Consider the following 27,039-nt stretch of genomic DNA (forward strand, 5'->3'; position numbering starts at 1 on the left):
CAACTTGAGTAAGTGTAAATATTTCTCCTATTTCTTATGAGCAGATCGGCTGATATGTGTGCGCTGTAGTGCATGGACAGGAAAAATAACTGAGCGGTTTTTCCAGAGTTAAAAGTATTTTCATCAAAAATAGTTACATTTTGCTCTACTTTGAGTTTAGGAGAGTAAAATTTGGAGTAGGAGTGGGAGCAAAATTACAGAGTAATTGTGTAACAGAGGAACAGAGTTGGTTGTGGCTCTGAACTGAGTAAAATAGTACAAGAGTTCATTTCAAGACACACTGAATAGTCAAATACCAAAATAAAGTCAAATACCAGATAAATGAAGATGCTGTAAAAAGCAGTTTTAGAACTGTGTAGGAATGTGTGAAAAAACATGACCTTACCCATTGTGACTTGACCTGATGGGATTAAGAGTTGGCAGTGGGAAGGGTTTTCACTCTTCTCATTGAATGGAATGGAAATTTTTTACTCTTCTCATTGAATACCCCTCCCACTGCCAACCCTTTATCCCAAAACAATAGGACATAATTTTTTTGATGGACAGTTAATTGTCCAAACCAACAGAGCAGATTTAAGTTTTTGTGCTTGATACATTCCTAAGACTGAACAGAATCACCTCAAGTGACCAAAATGGCTCGACAGAATGGGTAAGGTCATGTGTTTGTTTTTTTACATTCCAACACAGTTCTCTAACTACTTTTTATAACATCTTCATTTATCTGTTTTTTTAAGTATAATCATGACATACATACTACATAGATATTATTGTAGCTGAACACAAAATAAGTCATATGATTTTGAAAATACTGCTTAGATTTGTTGAAATTGACAGCAAAATCAGAGCATGCCAAAATCATTATAGTGCCAGAAAATACCCTCAGACCCCAGAAGGTTATTTTACACTTTTAATGTGCACTGACATTTCACAAGTTTTGCTTTATGTATCTGCCATTATTATTTTGGTATAAATCTATCTATAATTTCTCATCCTGTCTGAACTGCTGTAACATTGAACTAACGTTTTCTAATAGACACGAGTCCGTATTTTTGGACACTGGGTTTTCGAGAGGCTCTTTGAAAACCATGTGAAATATTTATGAGTGCAATGTAATAGTAATCACTTTTGGAGGCAGCGAGATTATGGATCACAGTTGCAGGAAAGTGTGTAATCAGCGTGGAGGTGTATAGCTGCCGGCAGGTTATGAACATTGTGAGTGCTGCATTATCAAGAAATGCTCAAAACAATTCTACAGTCGATTATTCTGGATGCTATTTTGTGAAAACATATTTCATTTTAAGATAAAAAGGCATAGGACTACTCTTGTCTTTTTGTGTCCTTCTGAGTGCTGAAACTCTCTCTCACCATACAGTAGCCCAGTGTTACTGAATTGATGCTGCAAAAGGAAGAGACTTTATCTGAGACTGAGATACTTCTTGCTCCCCTACAGTGGCTCGTCTCAGTGGTTGAGCTTTAAAAGGGAAGTGGCAAACGGGGCAAAGTTTGATTGAAGTTTAATTGAGCTGCAAAGTATAAACTCTGAAGTGGGGCTGCTCTGTTCACAGAAAAACTATGGCTCAGCTGGAGTGAAGTGATTTTGTGGTATTACTTAAGGCGACGGTTACATTTTGAAAGTAACTCATTACCTTTTGGAAAATTGTGCATTTATCCATACAGTACAGCAGATAAAGCTTTAAAGGGAACATATTATAAAGAACTCACTTTTTCAGTGCTTGTGCACATACATTTGGGTATCTGGAGTGGCTACCAATAAAAACTCTGAAATAAGTCAACTGAGTCAGTTTCTTTTGTGCTTTGTATTTTAGAAAACATGTGCTTCAACAGGCCGTTCAGATTTGGCTCCTCTTTCTACGTCACAAGGAGAGCTCATTAGAATTATACCGCCCCCTCATCTGAGTATCTCCAGTCATAGATTGAGAATTGTCTTTGTGAATGAATATTCACGAGGAAAGTTCTTCCTCGTTGGCTGGCGGAAGAGGGGGTGGGGTGAACTGGGATCGAGATGCTGACCTCTTCTGCTCCTCGGACCTGCCTGATCCATCCTGGTGCCCTGTTTCTGGTTGGAGTCTCATTGCATCGCTCCTGTGGAGGACGGCCCCATGTGGACAGTTGGGGGTCGAGCCTGGAGGACGCTCTGGACTCTTGCAGCGGTGCTTTTGTGGCTGGGGACTGCGGTTGACTTGCTGACTTTAGGACTGCAGTTGACTTGAACGGTTTTGCGCTCGGGTTTCCGTCGGTGGGGGGTTTATAGCATCAATGAAGCTGACTTTATGTTAGGACTGTTAATGTTATAGTCATGTTGTCTGTTGTTGCCCAAATGAGGATGGGTTCCCTTTTGAGTCTGGTTCCTCTCGAGGTTTCTTCCTCATGTTGTCTGAGGGAGTTTTTCCTTGCCACCGTCGCCACAGGCTTGCTCGTTGGGGATAGATTAGGGATAAAATTAGCTCATGTTTTAAGTCGTTCAAATTCTGTAAAGATGCTTTGCGACAATGTTTACTGTTAAAAGCGCTATACAAATAAACTTGACTTGACTTGACCAGTGGCTCATTATCATTTAAAGGAACAGGCCATTTTGAACAGGGCTGTTTATACAGGGTGAGAAGGAAGCTGTGGTGCTTTATCCTTGTGGTATTTTGACCAAAGCATGTCACAGACATTTAATTAAGACCTCAGGGAGCTGTGTCAACTTGTGGAAAAGGGGTATAATATGACACCTTTAATGTCATTTTGTGTGTGGATATTTTGAATAGTTTGAATATTCAAATATTACTCAAATAATACCCTGGAAGATTTTAATAATAATTTTAATTAATATGCACATCCTTATTTTATAATAGCATTATTATTATTATTATCATCATCATCCAGGGTGTTTAAAAAAAAATTGATATTATTTGAGATGTAAATATCCCAGAAACAAAATACAGTGGATATAAAAAGTGTACACACCCCGTTAAAATGATCAGTTTTTCTGATGTAAAAAAACGAGACCACGATAAATAATTTCAAAACTTTTCCCACCTTTAATGTGACCTATAACCTGTACAATTCAATTAAAAAAAAAAACAAAAAAACAAACAAAAAAAACCATACAATAAGCTGGTTGCATAAGTGTGCACACCCTTAAACTAATACTTCGTTGAAGCACCTTTTGATTTAATTACAGCATTCAGTCTTTTAGGGTTCACACCTGCCATCTATTAAAATGATTCTGATTCACCCCAAATAAAGTTCAGACATTTACTCAGTTGTATCCTCCAGCAAAAGCCAGCGTTCACAGAGAGCTTACAAAGCATCAAAGGGATCTCATTGTTGAAAGGTATCAGTCGGGAGAAGGGTACAAAACATTTCCACAGCATTAGATATACCATGGAGCAACAGTCATCAAGAAGTGGAGAAAATATGGGACAACAGTGACATTACCGAGAACTGGACGTCCCTCCAAAATTAATGAAAAGACAAGACAAAAACTGGTCAGGGAGGCTGCCAAGAGGCCTACAGCAACACTGAAGGAGCTGCAGGAATTTCTGGCAAGTACTGGTTGTGGACTACATGTGACAACAATCTCCCGTATTCTCCATATGTCTGGACTGTGGAGTAGGGTTGCAAGAAGGAAGCTTTTCTTACAAAGAAAAACATCCAGGCCCGGCTAAATTTTGCAAAAAAATACATCAACTCTCCCAAAAGCATGTGGGAAAATGTGCTATGGTCTGATGAAACCAAGGTTGAACGTTTTGGGCACGATTCCAAAAGGTATGTTTGGTGCATGTTAGGACTAGGACTGTTTTGGCCTCTAGAGGCCGCTGTTATTTCCTTTTCATGTCGTGTTTATTTTGGCCTCTAGAGGCCGCCACTGTTCCTGTGTTTTGTGTTTGTGTTAATTGCCTAATTATCTTCACCTGTGTCCTTAATTAGTTTGTCTATTTATACCCCTGAGTTCAGTCCTCTTGTCACGGAGTCTTTGTGCTGTTATGTTTATCTCCAGTTTCCTTTGTACTGTGTTTTTTGATCTTCTTAGCTTTTGAATTTTTGCACTTTGCTTTTCTTTTGGATTATACTCTTTGGTTTTTTTTTGTCTTTTGTTTTGCCCTGTATATAGTGTATATAGTTTAAATAAACCTTTTGATTCTTTTTCTACTTCCGCCTCACGCCTCTGCATTTGAGTCATCCCCCTGGTGGCCTAGTGGGGGTTTGCTGGATTATCACACCAACGAACCAGGTTCGAATCCCAGCAAAACCCTAACAGAAAGACTCCGTCATGACCGACTCAGCAGAGGCTGCTTCAACTGTCTACCCGGCCAACCTTCAGGGAATTATGGCAGCTTTGACACGCTTCGGAGCGACCATGGACGCTCATGGACGTACGCTCACCAGCCAACGTGAGGCCCTCGCTCGCCACGAGGAACTGCTTCAGCAAATTGGGAAAACCCTGGCACAGCTGACATCTCTGCCTGCATCTCCTGCTCCTGATCCAGTTCCTGCTCCTGATCCAGCTCCCACTCCTGATCCAGTGCCTCCTGCAATGCTGCCTTCTTCACCTCGCGAACCCAGCCTTCCTGCACCACAGAGGTATGACGGCAAGCACAGTGAGTGCCGAGAGTTCCTTACCCAGTGTCAACTCACCTTTGAGCTTCAGCCTACCACCTACACTACGGATCGCCGCAAGATTGCCTTTGTGATCACCTTATTAGCTGGTAAGGCGCGAGCCTGGGCTACTGCTATCTGGCAAAGACAGGGACCTGAGTGCTTTGATTTCCAGCTGTTTTCTGAAGAGATGCTTCGGGTCTTCGATCAGGCAGACATCAGTACCGACGCAGCCCGAAAGCTCATGTCCATCCGGCAAGGAGGAAGCGTCGCAGATTACGCCATCTCGTTCCGAACACTCGCAGCAGTAAGTGGATGGAACGAGACTGCCCTGGTGTCAGCCTTCCACCATGGTCTGTCTGACCCCATCAAGGACGGTCTGGCCTCTATTGGATGCCCAAGTGACCTCGAAACCCTCATCTCACATGCTATTCGTCTGGACAACAGGATGAGAGAACGCCACCAAGCCTTGAGCCCCCCCAGCCTCCCTACCTCTACCTGGAGACCGTCTACCTCCTTCAGTGACTGTCCAGAACCCATGCAAGTGGGTCGTACTCGCCTCTCCGCATCTGAGAGGGAGCGCAGAAGGAGGGACAAGTGCTGCATCTACTGTGGCAAGCCTGGTCACTTCCGAACATCATGTCCCGAACTCTTGGGAAAAGGACCGCCCCGTCCAGCCGAGGGAGGGTTGTGACGGGGCCTACCCTCTCTCCCGGACTCCCTGGCCAAGGAATCTACATCCCGGTCTCCATCTCCTGGGGTGAGTCAGTCCACTCTTGTCAAGCTTTGATAGACTCAGGGGCGGCTGGGAACTTTATGGATATTCACTTCGCCCAAAGCATCAATATTCCGACTGCACCTCTTGAAGTCCCACTGTCTGTGTCTGCCCTCGATGGCCAAGCGTTAGGTGATGGAAGAGTCACCCAAGTTACTTCTCCAGTTTTCCTCCAGTCTCAAGGTCACAAGGAAGAAATATCCCTGCACCTGATTCCTTCACCTGAGTTCCCAGTTATTCTAGGCCTTCCTTGGCTTACTCGCCACAACCCTCGCATAGACTGGGTAACAAGCCAGGTTGTGGAATGGGGCCCTGCATGCCATGCCTCTTGTCTGCTCTCTAGCTCTCCTGTGTCTCCTGCCGAGCCCCCTGATCTCACCGAGTTATCTCAAGTTCCCACAGAGTACTGGGATCTCAAGGAGGTATTCAGCAAGAGCAGGGCCGCCGTTCTTCCTCCGCACCGGGCCTACGACTGTGCCATCGACTTGCTCCCTGGGACTACCCCTCCTCGTGGCAGACTGTTTTCACTCTCTCAGCCAGAACGCAAGGCCATGGAGGAATACCTCAAAGATGCCCTGGTCTCTGGGTTTATTCGACCCTCCACTTCACCTGCTGGAGCCGGCTTCTTCTTTGTCGGCAAGAAGGATGGGGGGCTCCGACCATGTATTGATTACAGGGGCCTGAATAAGATCACTGTGCGCAACCGATATCCCCTTCCGCTGATGTCCACAGCTTTCGACCTGCTCCAAGGCGCCACCGTCTTCACCAAGTTGGACCTACGGAACGCATACCACCTCATCCGTATCCGACAGGGAGACGAGTGGAAGACTGCCTTTAACACCCCGTCTGGGCACTACGAATACCAGGTGATGCCCTTCGGACTCACCAACGCACCAGCTGTTTTTCAGGCCCTAATCAACGACGTCTTAAGGGACATGATTAACCTATACGTTTTTGTCTACCTCGACGACATCCTTATCTTTTCCAAGACCGTGCAGGAGCACCGCCACCATGTCCGCCAGGTTCTCCAGAGGCTGCTACAGAACAATCTGTTCGCCAAGGCCCAGAAATGCGAATTTCATGTTCCCGAGGTCTCCTTTCTGGGATTTATTGTACGGACAGGCCAACTCCAAATGGACCCTGCCAAGACCCTGGCCGTCCGGGACTGGCCTACTCCCAAGTCCGTTAAGGAGGTTCAGCGGTTCTTAGGATTTGCTAACTTCTACCGCAAGTTCATCAGGAACTTCAGTTCTGTGGCAGCACCCATGTCAGACCTCACCAAAGGGACAGGTGGATCTTATGGCTGGTCTCCTCAGGCAGAAAAGGCGTTCAAAGACCTCAAGGACCGCTTCTGCACGGCACCCATTCTGGTTCTCCCGGACACCTCCCAACCATTCATCGTGGAGGTGGACGCCTCGGACAGTGGTGTCGGCGCGGTGCTCTCTCAACGTTCGGAAGAAAAGCTGCACCCCTGCGCTTACTTCTCCCACCGCCTGAGTCCTGCTGAGTCCCGGTACGATGTGGGGGATCGAGAACTGCTAGCGGTCAAACTGGCCCTTGAGGAGTGGAGGCACTGGCTGGAGGGAGCACAACATCCATTCCTGGTTTGGACTGACCACAAGAACCTGGAGTACCTCCAGCAAGCCAAGAGACTGAACCCTCGACAGGCTAGGTGGGCCCTGTTTTTCAGTCGGTTTGACTTCACCCTCTCATACCGCCCCGGCTCCAAGAACACCAAACCTGACGCACTGTCCAGACTGTTCTCTGCCACTAACAGGGAGAATGAAGTCGGGCCTATTATCCCTGTGTCCCGGATTGTGGCCCCTGTCCGCTGGGGTATTGAGGAGGCTGTCCGACGAGCCCAACGCCAGGACCCCGGTCCTGGGACGGGGCCACCAGGCCTCTTGTACGTCCCACATCAAGCCCGGGCCAAGGTTCTCCAGTGGGGTCACTCTTCCCCTCTCACCGCCCACCCGGGAGCTCGGAGGACCCTGGACTTCCTGAAAAGACGCTTCTGGTGGCCTAACATGGAGAAGGAAGTAAGGTCATTTGTCCTGTCCTGTGAGGTTTGCACCAGAACCAAGAACCCACGACAGCGTCCCCAGGGTCTCCTGCATCCTCTGACCATTCCCCGGCGTCCCTGGTCCCACGTGGCAGTCGACTTTATCACGGGTCTCCCTGAGTCACAAGGTAACACGGTCATTTTGGTCTTAGTTGACAGATTCTCCAAGGCCTGCCGCTTCATACCACTGTGCAAACTCCCCTCTGCTCTTGAAACTGCGAAACTTTTGTTTAATCATGTCTTCCGAGTCTTTGGTCTTCCACAGGACATCGTCTCAGACCGAGGGCCCCAGTTCTCCTCCCGAGTGTGGCACGGGTTCTGCAAGGTCATCGGAGCCACTGCCAGCCTCTCCTCTGGGTTTCACCCACAGTCCAATGGTCAGACGGAGAGGCTCAACCAGGACCTGGAAACCACCCTGCGAGGCCTGGCTATGGATAACCCGACATCGTGGAGCACCTGGCTGCCATGGGCGGAGTACGCCCACAACACCCTGCAGTCATCGGCCACCAAGCTGTCGCCATTCCAGTGCCAATTCGGGTTCCAGCCACCTCTGTTCCCGGACCAGGAGGAGGACGCGGGGGTGCCCTCGGTCAACCAATATGTGAGACGGTGTCGCAAGACCTGGAGCAAGGTCAGGAAGACCCTCATACAGACCTCCAGAACCAACCAGACTCAGGCCAACCGCCATAGAAGACCTGCACACGCTTTCCGCCCTGGGCAGCGTGTTTGGCTGTCCACTAAGGACCTTCCACTGCGGGTGGAGAACCGCAAGCTTGCTCCTCGCTACATTGGCCCCTTCAAGGTGGTGCGCAGGGTGAACCCTGTCTCCTACCGGCTCCAGTTGCCCCGGACTCTGAGGATCAACCCCACTTTCCATGTTTCCCTGTTACGGCCCGTACTGACGTCTACGTATGCCCCTGCCCCTAGGAACCCCCCACCCCCCCGCATCTTCCAGGGGCAGACTGTGTTCACTGTGAATCGCCTGCTTGACTCCCGCCGGGTCCGCGGCGGGTTGCAATATCTGGTGGACTGGGAGGGCTATGGTCCTGAGGAGCGCTGCTGGGTTCCTGCTCGGGATGTCCTTGATAAAGAACTATGTCGGGACTTCCATTCGGCCCATCCGGATCGCCCTGGGAACGTCAGGAGACGCTCCTAGAGGGGGGGGTCCTGTTAGGACTAGGACTGTTTTGGCCTCTAGAGGCCGCTGTTATTTCCTTTTCATGTCGTGTTTATTTTGGCCTCTAGAGGCCGCCACTGTTCCTGTGTTTTGTGTTTGTGTTAATTGCCTAATTATCTTCACCTGTGTCCTTAATTAGTTTGTCTATTTATACCCCTGAGTTCAGTCCTCTTGTCACGGAGTCTTTGTGCTGTTATGTTTATCTCCAGTTTCCTTTGTACTGTGTTTTTTGATCTTCTTAGCTTTTGAATTTTTGCACTTTGCTTTTCTTTTGGATTATACTCTTTGGTTTTTTTTTGTCTTTTGTTTTGCCCTGTATATAGTGTATATAGTTTAAATAAACCTTTTGATTCTTTTTCTACTTCCGCCTCACGCCTCTGCATTTGAGTCATCCCCCTGGTGGCCTAGTGGGGGTTTGCTGGATTATCACACCAACGAACCAGGTTCGAATCCCAGCAAAACCCTAACAGTGCAGAAACAAAACTGCGCATCATCAAAAGAACACCATCCCCACGGTGAAGCATGGTGGTGGCAGCATCATGTTTTGGGGTTGTTTTTCTTCAGCTGGAACAGGGGCTTTAGTCAGGGTGGAGGGAATTATGAACAGTTCTAAATACCAGTCAATTTTGGCCCAAAACCTTCAGGTGTCTGCTAAAAAGCTGAAGATGAAGAGGAATTTCATCTTTCAGCACGACAATGACCCCAAAAAAGTTTTGGAACGGCCCAGCCAGAGCCCAGACCTAAATCCAATTGAAAATCTGTGGGGTGACCTGAAGACGGCTGTGCACAAGAGATGCCCTCGCAATCTGACAGATTTGGAGCGCTTTTACAAGGAAGAGTGGGCAAATATTGCCAAGTCTAGATGCGGCAGGCTGATAGACTCCGACCCAAAAAGACCGAATGCTGTAATTAAATCAAAAGGTGCTTCAAAGTATTAGTTTAAGGGTGTGCACACTTATGCAACCAGCTTAGTGTACGTTTTTTTTATTTTTTATGTTTTCCCCCCCGAACAGATTTGTTTGTTTTTCAACTGAATTGTACAGGTTATAGGTCACATTACAGGTGGGAAAAGTTTTTAAATTACTTTATCGTGGTCTCATTTTTTTTTTACATCAGAAAAAACGATCACTTTAACGGGGTGTGTACACTTTTTTTTACATCCACTGTAGTCGAGGCGAATGAAAGTGAACAGGTTTAATGTCGAGCAATAAAACATTTATTCCTCTAAATTTGAATGAGAAATTCAAAAGGTAAGTGGATTCCATGAACAATTTCACAAATTTTCAATACGCGCGCCGCCTGAGACACAGACAGCCTTCCTCTTTGAACTTTTTGTGCCGTACCCAAATCTGCATTGCAGTTGGTGCATTATTAGAGAATTCTCTCATAAATGCACGCTGCAGTCTTGTTTGACTGTGTTCGAGCGTACTCTAACACACAAAACACCTTTTCTTTTCCAGTGAATGGCATTTCTATACCTAAAAAGATAAAAACAAAAAACATTTAACATAAAATTTTGACCTGTTGCCACACATGCTGTTAAAATTTGAGGTCAGCTGAACGAGAACTGGCAAAGTTATTAGACTGTGAAATTTTTGAAACACCCTGTATAGGTCAGGACAATCAGGTTGATGCTTAATCGTTACTTTTGTTCAGTGAATTGTGTATGTACACTACCGTTCAAAAGTTTGGGGTCACCCAGACAATTTTGTGTTTTCCATGAAAAGTCACACTTTTATTTACCACCATAAGTTGTAAAATGAATAGAAAATATAGTCGAGACATTTTCCTGGCCGTTTTGAGCATTTAATCGACCCCACAAATGTGATGCTCCAGAAACATAGGCTACGTTTACATTATGTCGAATCAGCGGATCATCAGATTAACGTTCTTAAAACGATTCGCGTTTACACTAAAACCGTTAGCCGTGCACACAGCAACACCAATACACGGATATGCTCGGCTCCGCAGGCATCCTGCGCTCCAAATCACTCCGCCCTGAACAGCGAGTGCCCTCTGGAGGGTGCGCACTCCGGCCCTGCGCAGCTCACACAGCGCGCGAGTGAAGTGCACAAGCCACGATTCGGGACTGAGCCGCTGTGTGTGTGATCCCAGCGCATATCACTTAACACTTGCAAGTGGAAGGATGGCAAGCCTAAAGACAATCATAACTACACAATGGGCAGTATTTGCATCAGTATTTGCAGTATTTTCATACTTTTATACTCTTTAATGAAAGGTGATACAAGGCGGAAGTCCGCGCCGTTTTTCAGCAGTCGCGTCACATGACCAACGCCAGCGAATCAGGAAGGTGGATGTCACAGTGACGTTGTCCAATGAGACGCCAGCTAGAGCTCAGCACAGCGTATCCGCGTATCTCAATGTTTACACAGCACTGGACCAGATACGATCTAGATTGAATACGTGGACGCTGGCGGATTCCCGTTTCCCGGCTTTTCCAGGTGGTTTAATGTAAACGGACAGTGCATCCGCGAAGAAAACGAGACAGATACGGTCTAATGTAAACGTAGCCTCAATCTGCTCAAAGGAAGGTCAGTTTTATAGCTTCTCTAAAGAGCTCAACTGTTTTCAGCTGTGCTAACATGATTGTACAAGGGTTTTCTAATCATCCATTAGCCTTCTGAGGCAATGAGCAAACACATTGTACCATTAGAACACTGGAGTGAGAGTTGCTGGAAATGGGCCTCTATACACCTATGGAGATATTGCACCAAAAACCAGACATTTGCAGCTAGAATAGTCATTTACCACATTAGCAATGTATAGAGTGGATTTCTGATGAGTTTAAAGTGATCTTCATTGAAAAGAACAGTGCTTTTCTTTCAAAAATAAGGACATTTCAAAGTGACCCCAAACTTTTGAACGGTAGTGTATATATAGTTCATCTGAGAAGTTACCATGCCAAAGTAACAACCCGAGAAAACCAGAAAAGGTACTGAAGAAGAGTTATATAAGCAGCACACCAAAAATGGTGGAAATGGTGGCTGTTTGTTTTGTAATGCCTGAGTGAGGCAGGAAACCAACAGGCAATGAGCAACACTGCTCATCGAAGCCCAATGACACGAATAAAAACGTATATAGTTAAATATAATGTGGAAGGACATTTCTTCCAGTATGTCTCATCTCAGTAATCACACGAGAATGCTGCACATAAATGCCCTCGACCAGCTTTGTTTTTTTTCTTTTCTTTTTGAAGACCCTTGTGTGCTCATCCAGCCACAGAAAGTACATGATTGCTACGTTAGCTGCAGGCTGATAAGAAAATTGATTAAAAATGCTGGTTTCCACTCGACTGAAGGCAGTGTCCTTTGGTTATTAGTGTTCAAAATGTCTCATCACCACCATGACACTGTGTAAAATGCTTCCCTCATCACATACCTGATCCATTCTTTCCTTCCTTCCTGCCATTTTGTGCATCCTGACACATGACTGTGCTATAATACTCACAGGGACTTTCACAGCAGTTGCCGAATAAAATCTCAAGATATGTGCTAGCACAGTCTGCCTTTCAGGAACGTAAATGTGCTACAGCTGGGAGCAGCTGGAAATATCTCTCTGTTGTTTTCCAGATGAAACTTTGAATATGCAGATAATATCCTCCTGCTGCATGTGTCTAGATAAACAGTGGTGTGCATTGTTCTCTCGCAGAAAATAAAAACAGGCCTCTTCCAAGTTCATAATGGAGTGTCTTGTGGAGCTATTGTTTTCTCTTTTTGTCTCCATCCATTGCTTTTAACACCTGTGGGAAACGGGAGCAAAACTGGCAATCCAGACCACATTGCTAGGCACACACCCCAGACCTGCTTAAACAAGCTTGTTGACACTGAGAATGATTATGTTCTTGCATAACCAGTCAAGACATTGTGACATCAGTAATGCAATTATTTTTGCTTGGGGGAAAAAAAAAAGATGAAACAACATATGGCTTCAAACAGATCAATCATCTATTGCGCAGTAAATGAGACGGACAGCATACTGGCATTGGATTGACTTGTTCAGTATAAAGGTATGATCGCCACTTGACTCAACCTGCTCCTGTTTTTCCAAGACTTGTTTTTAGAGCAATTTTGAAAGGTCAGTGACATCATTTCAACAGTATTTTCATGCTTCCAGAGACCTGTCATATCAAATGAATCTCACTAGTCATGATAACCAGACAGTGTAGGGGAACAGCACATCTGTCTGTGCTTCCTACATCCCATTTTCAAAACCATGACCATTGGTCAATCTAGCTATCCTGCTCTCCACTCAGGAAAAGAGATCGTAGATGCTCAAAACACTGTCTGAGTAATGAATTGTTCATGACAGGGTTGTACACATTCAGAAATAAGTTTGTGATTCTTTAAGGTGTGTTATGATACTATATACACTACCGTTCAAAACTCTGGGGTCACTTTGAAATGTCCTTATTTTTGAAAGAAAAGCACTGTTCTTTTCAATGAAGATCACTTTAAACTAATCAGAAATCCACTCTATACATTGCTAATGTGGTAAATGACTATTCTAGCTGCAAATGTGTGGTTTTTGGTGCAATATCTCCATAGGTGTATAGAGGCCCATTTCCAGCAACTCTCACTCCAGTGTTCTAATGGTACAATGTGTTTGCTCATTGCCTCAGAAGGCTAATGGATGATTAGAAAACCCTTGTACAATCATGTTAGCACAGCTGAAAACAGTTGAGCTCTTTAGAGAAGCTATAAGGCCAAGTTTACATTAGACCGTATCTGTCTCGTTTTCTTCGCGGATGCACTGTCCGTTTACATTAAACCGCCTGGAAACGCCGGGAAATGGGAATCCGCCAGCGTCCACGTATTCAATCCAGATCGTGTGTGGTCTGGTGCTGTGTAAACATTGAGAATACGCGGATACGCTGTGCTGAGCTCTAGCTGGCGTCGTCATTGGACAACGTCACTGTGACATCCACCTTCCTGATTCGCTGGCGTTGGTCATGTGACGCGACTGCTGAAAAACGGCGCGGACATCCGCCTTGTATCACCTTTCATTAAAGAGTATAAAAGTATGAAAATACTGCAAATACTGATGCAAATACTGCCCATTGTGTAGTTATGATGGTCTTTAGGCTTGCCATCCTTCCACTTGCAAGTGGTAAGTGATATGCGCTGGGATCACACACACAGCGGCTCAGTCCCGAATCACAGCTTGTGCACTTCACTCGCGCGCTCTGTGAACTGCGCAGGGCCGGAGTGCGCACCCTCCAGAGGGCACTCGCTGTTCAGGGCGGAGTGATTTGGAGCGCAGGATGCCTGCGGAGCCGAGTGTATCCGTGTATTGGTGTTGCTGTGTGCAGGCGAATCGTGTATTGGTGTTGCTGTGTGCACACTAATCGTTTTAAAAACGTTAATCTGATGATCCGCTGATACGGTCTAATGTAAACATGGGCTAAAACTGACCTTCCTTTGAGCAGATTGAGTTTCTGGAGCATCACATTTGTGGGGTCGATTAAATGCTCAAAATGGCCAGAAAAATGTCTCGACTATATTTTCTATTCATTTTACAACTTATGGTGGTAAATAAAAGTGTGACTTTTCATGGAAAACACAAAATTGTCTGGGTGACCCCAAACTTTTGAATGGTAGTGTAAAGAAATGGTGCACTGAAGAGGGATGGGTTACATATGGTAAAATGGCTGTAAGGGCAAACATATAAAAGCAAACAACAAGTTTAATTTATATAGCACCTTTTACCAACCCGAGGACACTTTACAAAGTAATGGCACGACAAAAAAAAAAAAAAAGAAGCAAATCAACCAAAAGAAAATACGACAGACAAGAGACACAGAAAACAAAATGACAATTAACATGAGCATAATGATAACAGACTAGCTCAAAGCATTGAAAAAGATAAGGTAAGTGATTAGGAGGAGAGATAGCAGAGAGAGACGAGATAAGATTTGAGATTATTTTTTGAAATGCATGATAAAAGCAAAAAAATAGAAAAAAGTAATAAAAAATAAGTATGCTAGCAATGAATACAACTTAAAGGACAGCAAGCTAACACAGGCATCGTCAAGAAATAATTCTGTGATAAGGAGCTGTCCAGCTCTACAATCCATTCATTCAACAGGGAACGGGTTCTTGAACCGGTTCTGTTCAGGATTCTTTGAACCTTGGTACCAGCTAGCGAACTGGCCCGCGTTTTCACCAGTATTGAATGGAACCGTTGTAAATCAAGGATGTGTCATGAATGAAGGGCGATGCACAATTCACAACGAGAGTAAACAGTAGTAGCAAGATGGTGGTGCGCATTGATCACCTGTGAACTTTTGTTATTGCAGATTTTTGTTTTCGGGCTATTGTTTCTGACGATGTATCCTTTTCCGCTGCGTTCTCCATTGCTGCGCTCTGTGTCCTCTCCAAGCTAACGCCCAGTGATGTCGTCACGGTTCGTGCTGGAAAAACCAGCGATATTTTGGTTCCAGGTGGAAACCAACTTTTCAGGTTCTGAACGGTTCAAAATTTGGTGCGCTAATCAGAACAGAACCTGTTCCAGGCTGGTCAAAAAGGGGTATCAGAGTCACTATTTATAGGAAAAGTCCACAAAATACTGGCATTAATGAACAAATCCATCCATTATCTGTAGCCGCTTATTCTGTACAGGGTCGCCGTGACGACATCAGTGGGCGTTAGGTTGGAGAGGACACAGAGTGCAGCAATGCAGAACGCAGCGTAAAAGGATACACCATCGGAAACAATAGACCGAAAACAAAGCTGGAGCCTATCCCAGCTGACTATGGGCGAGAGGCGGGGCACACCCTGGACAGGTCGCTAGATCATCACAGGGCTGATACAAAGAGAGAAACAACCATTCACACACCTTCACATTCACACCTACGGTCAATTTAAAGCCACCAATTAGCCTAACCTGCATGTCTTTGGACTGTGGGGGAAACCGGAGCACCCGGAGGAAACCCACACAGGCACGGGGAGAACATGCAAACTCCACTCTTGCCCCTTTTCCACCAAAGCAGTTCCAGGGCTGGTTCGGGGCCAGTGCTTAGTTTGGAACCAGGTTTTCTGTTTCCACTGACAAAGAACTGGCTCTGGGGCCAGAAAAACCGGTTCCAGGCTAGCACCAACTCTCTGCTGGGCCAGAGGAAAGAACCGCTTACGTCAGCGGGGGGGCGGAGTTGTTAAGACCAACAACAATAACAAGACCGCGAAAGATCGCCATTTTTAAGCGGCGAGAAGCAGCAGCTGTACAAACGCGAAGTCATCCATTATTATTATTGTTGTTGCTGCTGCTGCTGCTTCTTCCGCGTTGTTTTTGCTTTGATATTCGCGCCAAGGTTTATGCAAACGTAGCGACGTAACTGACGTATACAGCGACGTAATGACGTGTCTTCTCTTAGCACCGCGAGCGATGGAAAAGCAAACTGGTTCTCAGCTGGCTCGCAAGTTTAACGAGTTCTGAACCAGCACCAGCACCGAACCAGCCCTGGAACTGATTTGGTGGAAAAGGGGTAACAGAAAGGCCCTCGTCGGCCACGGGGCTCGAACCCAGAACCTTCGTGCTGTGAGGCGACAGTGCTAACCACTACGCCCCTAATGAACAAGTCAATTTGTATAAATATAATATTAAGTAGCTAAAGGATTTCCCTAGGTTAGTTGATTTAAAAAACGACAAACAAACAAACAAGAAAGAACTGAATCTGGCACTTTGGTGTCTTTAGTGCGCCAACAGTTCAGTCATCCTTGAAAAGAACAATGCAGTAGACCGGCCTTCTTGTTTGTGTTGATTGGGATTAGTGAAGTGCTGCTTCTTCTTGCCAGAGGATGCTTGTTAAGTGATCTCACATGGCTGGAACCAACACGCCATGCCTGACTGGAATGAACCTGAGCCTGGCTCGCTGTCTAATCTCATTGGTTTCACATGAGCATTGTTTCTCCCTTTCAATTTCTCTCTCAGCTCCTTTTCTCCTTCATGCCTCGCACTTCTCACCACTCTGAATGCACAGTGTCCTCCACTCGCCAGGTTTATCTCAAAGCGGTCAACAAAAGCCCTTAAAGACGTCCCCAATGGAGGGACATGCATCACACTTAAAAAAAAAAAAAAAAAGCTACTTTCTTAGGCTTTGTTATCAGAAGGCACATGAGCGATCCCTCCCCTTTTTTCCAGCATCATAGACAGAAGGCAAGTGACTGGTTTGGTAGCATCACTTCCACCGACACAGATCTGGTGATGAGTTTTGAGAGTAAGCTCAGAGCTGTCGTCTCCATATGGGCCTCTCTATCTGACAGGTTGCTGGGGAGTGAGCACAGATGGGTCTTTAAAGACAAAGAAGCAACTGAAGCTTGTGAGGAGCCTATGCTGTTTAAAAACCCATTTGTAGAACTCATTCCATTTTCACGCTTGAGGTAACTTTTGGCTATATCATGCCACTTGGTCTGAATACATAATAGCCTGTTTTAGGTGTAATTGATTGACATGCAACGTACAAGCACAGCCAGACACAGCACCTCTGGGGCTGCCTCAAATTTGCAATTAATTTGTCCTGTGTGCTGTCTTGGAGGAGCATGTGTGGGGGGTGGGGGCTAGCGTACCTTTGACTCTTTGATCTTGACAGCGATGACCTGTTTCCTCTGGCGAATGATTTCCACCAGCTCGTCACACTCCTCCACCAGCTTGGCCTCGTGCATGGCTGTATTTACCTGCAAGAAAGGAAAGCGCAGAGGTACTGTCACGTCATTTAAGCTCGGGGCGGTGCGGTGTGCTGCATGCTAATCCTGCTTTCTGTTTGCCTCGCTGACTTCTTCTCGTTCGAGGTGCATATCAGAATGCACTGCGCACATTTAACTGTGTGTGAGGAGGGCTGCACCATTACGTGGAGATTTTGCGAGGTTGTGGCACTGTATGAGCTTCACTCTGAAATTCCATTTTCGACCAGCCCAGCCTCCGTACAACAGAAAGTTGCGACTCTGTTGCTCGTTCTTGACTAGGGCTGCGTACCTAAACGTAACATCAGGTACAGGTACCGGTACAGAGGTTTAGGTACGGGTCCGGACCTGTACCTGTACCTGAACAATTTGACAAATTCTTCTGAACTTCATCAATAATGACAGAAACATTAATAAACTGTTGACAACTTGTCAGTATCTTTATTCAAAGAAAACCGAACATAACTAGGTTTACTACCTCACTTCTCAGTCACCCTATAGTTAACTTGGGACAAAAAGTCATAAGTTGTCTCACAGCAAGAAGTGACTACACTAGAGTACTACAGACTACGCGCAGTCCGCGGCCTTTAACTTACGCGGCAAAATTACACAAAGCAACAAAGGCTGCCAATGCCAGCAAAGGAAAAATGGCTGACCTGCTTTTGAGTCTTTTTGACCAATCAGAATGCTGGATCAGCCAAGCTCTCGCAATGTCTCGTGAGACTGTGGCGAGAGGATCTCAAATCCAGGGCTTTGAACCAGAATTTTTTTCCTATTGGTTCGTTCCGAACAGAAACGGAATTTTAACGTTTCACCATTAAATAGACGTTCCCGAACCGGTTAGAACAAAAAAATTTCGTTCCCGGAACGGTTAATTACATTCTCTGTCAGCTGTTTAACAAATGGCTATAAAATTATGTCTCGGTCTCATCCAGCTTAAGCCAAATGTAGGCTAATTCTATTACAACCTTCATTAAATAAGACAAGAAATAATTCAAAACAATTATTATTTCAAATGTTGGCGATTTGGATTCTCAGTATGTCTTCCCATCTACACAAACAGAAAAAGTGCCAAAAATGAAAGATAATTTGTTTAGTATGTTACCAAAGGCTAGTCAGGCCCTATGCATTGATAGGCTAACAGAGGTTAACGTCATTTAATGTTCGCGAGCCTCTCATTAACGTGGACAAATATATTGATATCGTGTTTGAATTGACGTTTTTGAATAACGATAGACTGCAACATTTACCTCTTATTTAAGATGTGGAGACGTGATAGTAGTCCACCCTCCCGCTCTCTCCATTCAGTCAGCGAACGTCACACAGGAAGTGAACCCCAGCGGGTCATAGAAACTTGCGCAGGAGAAGAATGACTTTTTTATTTGTAGGCTACGGAAACTTTGAGGAACGAAATAAAAACCGGTATTAACCGGTCACCATTATTTTTAATAAGCGTTTCTGTTCTGGAACATAAAAAATAATAAAGTTTCTGGTTTCGTTTCTGTTCCATGTGAAATAGAAAAAGTTCCCGGTTTTCGTTTTCGTTCCTTGAACCGGTTCAAAGCCCTGCTCAAATCAAAGATGGCTCTGATTTCAAGTTTCAGCGCGGCATCTTACGTCTTTTCCAGTGCTAAATTTTCGACTTTGTGGTAGGATTTACGCATCTTCAGTCATAAAATAAGCAGATACTTGGTGTAAATTTATATCGGTACAGTACCGGTACTTCATGATCCGGTATTTTGGACCTGTACCGAATCGATTTTCACGGTACAGTACCGGTACACAGTACCGGTAGGCAGCCCTATTCTTGACCTTTAACTCACACCATATGCGAATCTTTACTCCAACGTCACTGTGCACAATAGAGCTGCTTAACCTGCTTTATTCATACGGGTTAGCGCGCACACACTTTCCTTGATACAATTAACGCAACCTGGCCTTGATCCCATTAGCAAAAGGGTAACAATCCAAAGGCAAACAAATGACATGATAATGGAGTGATGAAAAATGTGCTAGTACCCTGTCACCTCTTCCTCATACATTAAACATTAACTCTCTCTGTATCCATCCGAATCCCGACATGCTCCCTGGATACATTATAGAAGCCTAGGTGTGGAGGCTCATGGGATCTCATTCGCACTGACACCTTCGACATGTGCTAGAGCGCAGCTGCCTTGCTCCACACTCACCGAGCACACCGTCTGATTAATTTTTTAGGGACGTGCACTCTGAAGAGGTTTCACGTCTGAAAAAACACCTGCTGTTGTCGTCTCTGCGTATTTAAAAAAAAATACAACAAAAAACCACATGCACACACAACAGCATAAAAAACCATCAGAGCCTGCAGAGAATTTTGGATAATCCCGACACTTCTTTGTAATATATTCCACGCCCATTGTTTTTAAACACATTTAACCGAAGGCAGATTGAGCAACTGCCTTTGACTGTGCAAGTTCTGATTTTAGTCCGTGAGAAGAAGCTGTTACAGCATGAACTGACTGCAGTGGGTTTGGCTAATGGCTCCTCTCACCAAAGCCTGACTCTCGGTTTCAACAACACCCTGCGGGACATTTAATCTGTGGACGTGGAGATCCCTGCACCCTGTCACCAGTGAGGGACATCTCAGGGAAAACACACGAGCTTAATAGCACAAAGCAGATACCAGGGAGAGTGAGAGCTCTGTTTTTGTCCTGCTGCTGATTACAGCATGGCTCTTCTGTGCGCTGACAGCTCAGGACAGACTGGGACAGGGAAGCTCTCGGTGCAAGGCCACGAAACAGTCCTCCGAGGCCTGTGGCTGTGTTTTCACTGAATTGCATTATTAAAAATGAATGAGGCAGGAATGGACTGCATTGTGGTGGCCAGTGCCACATTGAAATGGACATAAAGCCACTTTGTCAAAGCGAAACAGAGATTTAGAAGTACTATGGGGAGGGAAAGGTGGTGAATTTTACTTAGAACCCAAGAATCTGGAGGAACTCAGCAATCTTTTTGGGGATGTTCTGTCGCTTAAAAGGAAGGAAATGGGGCGCGCCAGAATTCAACCTGAATGATTTGCTTTTTATTTAAATCTTTATTTTATCAGGTAACTCCTACTGAAAGCCCTGCTTATAAATCATTCACGTGATCACTGGTGTCATTACACCCTCCAAATCACCCATCATAACTTATAGATGAGGAGATAAGAGCTCTTTTTATGACCCTGTTTTGTACTTTTTCAGATTGCGCAACCCTTTAACGGAGCTCACTTGAATGTCACAGCTACTGCACAAACTTTGCCTGATCAAAGCAATAAACTCCTATCACTGGGAGATGGCGAGTTGGAATCCAGACGATGCCGTCCTCATTTGTAGCTGGGAGTCAAGGAAGCAAAATTAGCTGTACTCTCTTTCCTGTCGATCACAGCTACACTAGCCAACCGTGGCCATCTCTGTGCTCATGTATGCAGAAGAGCTCAGGGATCGCTTTCCTCTAACAGGTTCAGATTAACTCCGTTTTGAAACTTATGTTGTAAATATCTACTTTCAACACATTTGGCCAGACACTTGGTGGTCACTACACTTTGCCTTTTTGGAGCAGTACTCTCATGCCCCCTTTTGCACCAAAGCAGTTCCAGGGCTGGTTCGGGGCCAGTGCTTAGTTTGGAACCGGGTTTTCTGTTTCTACCGACAAAGAACTGGCTCTGGGGCCAGAAAAACCGGTTCCAGGCTAGCACCAACTCTCTGCTGGGCCAGAGGAAAGAACCGCTTACGTCAGCTGGGGGGGCGGAGTTGTTAAGACCAACAACAATAACAAGACCGCGAAAGATCGCCATTTTTAAGCGGCGAGAAGCAGCAGCTGTACAAACGCGAAGTCATCCATTATTATTATTGTTGTTGCTGCTGCTTCTTCCGCATTGTTCTTGCTTTGATATTTGCGCCAAGGTTTAAGCAAACGTAGCGACGTAACTGACGTATCAGCGACGTAATGACGTATACAGTGACGTAATGACGTGGCTCCGCTTAGCACCGCGAGCTATGGAAAAGCAAACTGGTTCTCAGCTGGCTCGCAAGTTGAACGAGTTGTGACCCAGCACCGGCACCGAACCAGCCCTGGAACTGATTTGGTGGAAAAGGGGTATCAAAGTCAGTTCGCGTAAACTCTTAATAGCACATCGTTATTGTCTCGGACCTTGCAAGTCACGTAGACTTTAATATAATTTTACACCAAAAACAAAGCGTGAGGCACAACATTAACGATCCTACAGCTCACTATAATCTCATCTCATTATCTCTAGCCGCTTTATCCTTCTACAGGGTCGCAGGCAAGCTGGAGCCTATCCCAGCTGACTACGGGCGAAAGGCGGGGTACACCCTGGACAAGTCGCCAGGTCATCACAGGGCTGACACATAGACACAGACAACCATTCACACTCACATTCACACCTACGCTCAATTTAGAGTCACCAGTTAACCTGACCTGCATGTCTTTGGACTGTGGGGGAAACCGGAGCACCCGGAGGAAACCCACACGGACACGGGGAGAACATGCAAACTCCGCACAGAAAGGCCCTCGCCGGCCACGAGGCTCGAACCCGGACCTTCTTGCTGTGAGGCGACAGCGCTAACCGCTACACCACCGTGCCGCCCTTTGTTAAACGTTTCAATGGAAAAATCAATTCTGGTGAACTGTGCGTGGTAAAAGAGAGCAACTGGACTTGCCTGAAGATTCTTGAAGACGTTTCACCTCTCATCCGAAAGGCTCGTCATGATGAGAAGTGAAACGTCTTCAAGAATCTTCACGCAAGTCCAGCTGCTCTCTTCTACCACTCACAATTTACTATGACCTGGATGACTGAGAATCTTCACAGACATCAATTCTGGTGCAATTACAAACAAGATCTGCCTAGTTAGCAACAAATTGTTTGGGACACAATAGGATTTCATGGACAAATTCAATTATTGCTGCATGTTACGGATATATTTTTGAGTCACATCACTATCTGTGAATTACACTACGTTCACACTGCAGGCTGAAGTGACTCAAATCCGATTTTTTCGCCCATATGTGACCTGTATCCGATCTTTTATTGACAATATGAACGACACCGATCCGATTTTTTCAAATCCGACCCAGGCCGTTTGGATATGTGGTCCTAATTCCGATTCCTATCCGATCTTTTCATATGCGACTTCAGTCTGAACAGCCAGGTCGCATTCATCCGACTTACACGTCATCAACAAGCCACAAACGTCACTATTCTGCGCTGAAGTAGGCGGCGGGTCTCTCAAAAAAAGTTACAACAACGTGGCGCATGACATCAATGCGACTCCGCACCCACACGTTCCTTTGAACGGAGTTTGCAGTCACTACCCCGCAGAACGCCTGAGCCAAAACCCTTGCCCTCTTCCTTCTCAACCTCCTCCTTAACATCAGGCTATTGTGCATGTTCTGGCTCCGTCGCAACAACAACTGCATCATCGCCAGGTACTCCATGCTGGCTACTGTCATACACAGGAAACTTTAGGTTACTTCCGTAAACACTGGCCATGCTCACTGCGTGTGACGTCGTCGTATCCTGCAATGCGCATGCGGAACACTTTTAGGTCGCTTTTCGTTCATACTGAGGATCACATACAAGTCGCATATATTTGTTAACGTGAACGACCTCACAAAAAAATCGGATTTCACAAAAAAATCGGAATTGAGCATTAAGCCTTGCAGTGTGAACGTACTGTTATAAGCCTCACCTGGACAGCAATAAGCTACAGAACTAGAACACTTAAAAAAAAAAAAATCTGCAATTACCATTTCGACCTTCTTGTAACACGGCTCTCATTTTGTCTCCTGGTCCTAGACGGGAGGAACTAGTGTATTTTCTATTACTTCTAGGCTGTCTATAGCCATCTTCAAGGTTCTTTCCTCCATTATAAGGAACAGATTTTATAATCAGAGCGGGAAAATGGACAAAAACTGACTCTACAAATGATTTTGACAGTGACTGCCCAAGCAGTGCTGCGTTTCCTGTAAGAGACCTTCATCATTTGCCTTTTCGAGCTCTCTGGAACAATAGATTTCTGCACAGACTGAACCATCAACTCAATCAATAAAATGCATTTAAAACAGGAGGCCAATGAGAGATATAATCACAATCTGCATGATTTATTTTGATCTCGGTGACAATTTGAATCAATGTTCTACAAGTTTGTCACTGACAATGAAGGAAGAAGAAATTTCTTGCCTTCCAAAGTGTCCAAAATAGACTAATCTGTTATGTGACGCTTTTGAGGAAAGACTGGCATTTTGGGGGTGTCATGATGCTGATGATGATGCTGAGTTGGCTGGACTTACCTCCACCTGCTGGCAGATCTGGATGAGCTTGGCCATCTGGTTTTCTAATTCACTGTTCCTTTTTACCAGATTGGTCAGGTTATTCTCCAGAGTTTGCTGTTGGAAAGAAAAAGACGCTGCGTTGAGCTGGGAAGGTAATCAAGCCTTCAACTCAAGAAGTGCTGTACGCTCGTTTCTGTTTTGGGATGAGGCTGTTAAAATTGCCTCTGAAAATCGTCTCTGGTTTCTTTCGGGTTTGTAGGTTCGAGGTTCAAACTGAAATGTCATCTTTAGTTGCATCGATCGTAAACAGATTGATGTAGCATATTTATATCGAGTCTAAATGTCCTAGATGCTCCTGTTCCACCTCAGACCAAAAAAAAAAAAAGCAAAGCCCTCAATGGATTGCACATATTGAGGAATGATCAAAAAACTCAAGCGAGACACAAAGAGTATGAGTTCGAAGCAAAAAAGTTAATGGTAAATTAGTTTCACACAGTCATTATCAGTGAAGGGGTACAGTCAGGAGCAGACATTCTGTGGCTCGACTCCGTCAGCTCCGGCGTCCACTGTGAAAAACATGCTTCCTCAAGAAAATAAAGGTTCGCCAGAGACTGGCCATTTGTTTTGTCTCTGTGCCAAGTAACAGATTGTAAAGTATGTATGTAAAAGACCCACGCTCTGTTTGTTAGCCGTGACGAATCTCTACCAAGAACCTATATGTATGATGAGAAATTGTAGGCTGTGCATGCTTGACAAAAAATACAAACCACAGGAGATGTCAGTCTGAATAAACCTAGTCTTTCTAGTTAGCAACTTGTGTATCTACCTGAATCAGGATGAGAGAATGACAGATGGTGCCTGACGAGGCGGCTAGCGGTAGTGACATGGATAGATAAAGTAAAACAAGTTTCCAGAACGCGTGGCGTGATGAGAACAGCCATGAATACGACACACACAATAATAAAACAGGCACATGGAAAAGAGGCTGGAGCCTGGCTGTCCTCTGATGGCGATTCATGCATGTGGGATGCAGCCGAACCCTCTCGACTTATCCCCTTGCTGTCAGCAATGCGGGCATCGGGGCACCCGCACACCTCCGACACAGAGAAGGGCCAAAGTAGCCTGTGACTCACCGCAGCGCTCGTCTTTGATGCCTCCATAACTGCTTCAGATACTCTGCCGGGGCTCATGTGAAAACCCTACAAACACACACACACACATACACACAGCCTTACTGGCATAGCTGGCTCCCTAGAACTGGTGTTAGCTACTCATCCCTGCTTCTCTCTCTCTCTCTCTCTCTCTGCTGTGTGAGCCACCTGGGAGCAGGTACGCTTTCTGTACTCAGCTGCCGTTGGATGGTTGCATCAGACGAACAAGTGGAGCCATTCACGTGGCTTGTCAGCATTTTCAAATTCTGAGAGGCTAGGCGAGAACAGATGGGGGTCATTAATTAAAGAGCAAATGAGAAGGGGATGATTTATACATCAAACCCGAGCAGCATTTCCCCGGAGTGCAGGAAAGACAGAAGTCTTGTTCAAGTGGCATTATGCAGAGAAAGAAAGAGCGAAGGGGAGAAGAGAGAGAGAGAGAAAAACAAAGACAGGAAGAAACTGAGGGAGCAAAGTGAGAAATTGAGACGGGGAGAGAATTAAATGGAGATAAAAGCGGGAATTTATGGAGAGGGGAGAGAAAGAAAGTGAAAGAGAAACAGGTCCCTGGAGCAAGGTAGCACTGCGGTGCTCTCAGTCCTCTAAATCTGCAGAAGCACAGACAGAGCCATTCAGAAATGCGCTCATTAAAGCAGACAGCAGACTTCAAAGCCTCAGCCGGAGCCATGCAAGAGCAGGCAGCACACAGAGGGAGAGGAGGGAGAGAAATACCATGGCAGACAGGGCATAAAGCAGAGAAATGAACAACAACAAAAAAAAAAGCAGGAGGGAAATGGGATGAGAGGAAAAAAAAAGTTTTGGAATGTCTGCATTTGGAGGAGCAGTGACATTTCTTCACTTTGAGAGGCATCCAGTTGAGCGAGACTTTAGGCAATGAGCAAGAGAGGAACGTGGATAGAGTCTGAGAACGGAGAAACAGCACGAGAGTGAATGAAAACGTGCTGCAGTCCTGTCTTAAGAGCCCATCAGCTCTTCATCACCCTGGTTATCATCATCATCATGTACACAGACACACCCAGATGTTGTTCTCATCCGAGACAAGATACTGTACACCACCGATCTCCTAACATGGATCAACTTCCAAGCGCCTGCAAGGTCAACCTCAGGCCAAGTTTACAGTAGACCGTATCTGTCTCGTTTTCTTCGCGGATGCACTGTCCGTTTACATTAAAACGCCTGGAAACGCCGGGAAACGGGAATCCGCCAGCGTCCACGTATTCAATCCAGATCGTGTCTGGTCCGGTGCTGTGTAAACATTGAGAATACGCGGATATGCTGTGCTGAGCTCTAGCTGGTGTCGTCACTGGACAATGTCACTGTGACATCCACCTTCCTGATTCGCTGGCGTTGGTCATGTGACGCGACTGCTGAAAAACGGCGCCGACTTCCGCCTTGTATCACCTTTCATTAAAGAGTATAAAAGTATGAAAATACTGCAAATACTGATGCAAATACTGCCCATTGTGTAGTTATGATTGTCTTTAGGCTTGCCATCCTTCTACTTGCAAGTGGTAAGTGATATGCGCTGGGATCACACACACAGCGGCTCAGTCCCGAATCACTGCTCATGCGCTTCACTCGCGCGCTCTGTGAGCTGCGCAGGGCCGGAGTGCGCACCCTCCAGAGGGCACTCGCTGTTCAGGGCGGAGTGATTTGGAGCGCAGGATGCCTGCGGAGCCGAGCGTATCCGTGTATTGGCGTTGCTATGTGCACGCGAATCGTGTATTGGCGTTGCTGTGTGCACGCTAATCGTTTTAAAAACGTTAATCTGATGATCCGCTGATACGGTCTAATGTAAACCCCACCTCAGTCCTCCAGGTGTCCTCGAGACTCAATCACAGCTGCTCTATGGACTCAACTGTCACGAAGATTCAGAGCATGCGTTAATAATGATGTGTGTGCTTGTACGGTAGAAGTAGCCGTTAACTGCTTATTATGCAAGCACTGTTTCCCTTACCGTTTGGGCATCAGAGAAACGACAAAGCACTAAGAAAATCTGGTGCAAGGTTTAAAAAGAAAAAAGTCATAGTGAATGTCGTTAATTATTTCAGGAACAGAATAAAAAGACAACAGAAAACAATCACTCTACATAACCTTGGAAACAGGAGAATTTTTTAATGCACGGCCATGTCGGAGCCTGCTGGCTGAGACTGCTTACAGCACTGTCTCTCTAGAGACACACACTCTAATAGCGCTTCTCCGCCGCAAAGTGCACCGAGTGCATACCTGTTAAATTAGGA

The 27,039-nt window shown here is 45.6% G+C and overlaps 1 protein-coding gene across 6 annotated transcripts in view; it reads right to left on the minus strand.

The window, feature by feature from the left end:
- The window catches only part of mid2 (midline 2), a 387,129-nt gene that overhangs the window by 31,981 nt on the left and 328,109 nt on the right, over positions 1-27,039 (minus strand). For 3 of the 6 annotated variants that reach the window (XM_060927966.1, XM_060927965.1, XM_060927967.1), the window contains exons 3-5: positions 24,761-24,826; positions 23,646-23,741; positions 17,202-17,309 (exon numbers count right to left, since the gene is read on the minus strand). In XM_060927966.1, the coding sequence (XP_060783949.1) occupies positions 17,202-17,309; positions 23,646-23,741; positions 24,761-24,826 (270 nt within the window). The remainder of the gene's footprint in view (positions 1-17,201; positions 17,310-23,645; positions 23,742-24,760; positions 24,827-27,039) is intronic. The other 3 variants (XM_060927968.1, XM_060927970.1, XM_060927969.1) reach the window with 2 other exon arrangements.

The sequence above is a fragment of the Neoarius graeffei genome, chromosome 8 (genome assembly GCF_027579695.1).
Source record: "Neoarius graeffei isolate fNeoGra1 chromosome 8, fNeoGra1.pri, whole genome shotgun sequence".
Taxonomy (NCBI): Eukaryota; Metazoa; Chordata; class Actinopteri; order Siluriformes; family Ariidae; genus Neoarius; species Neoarius graeffei.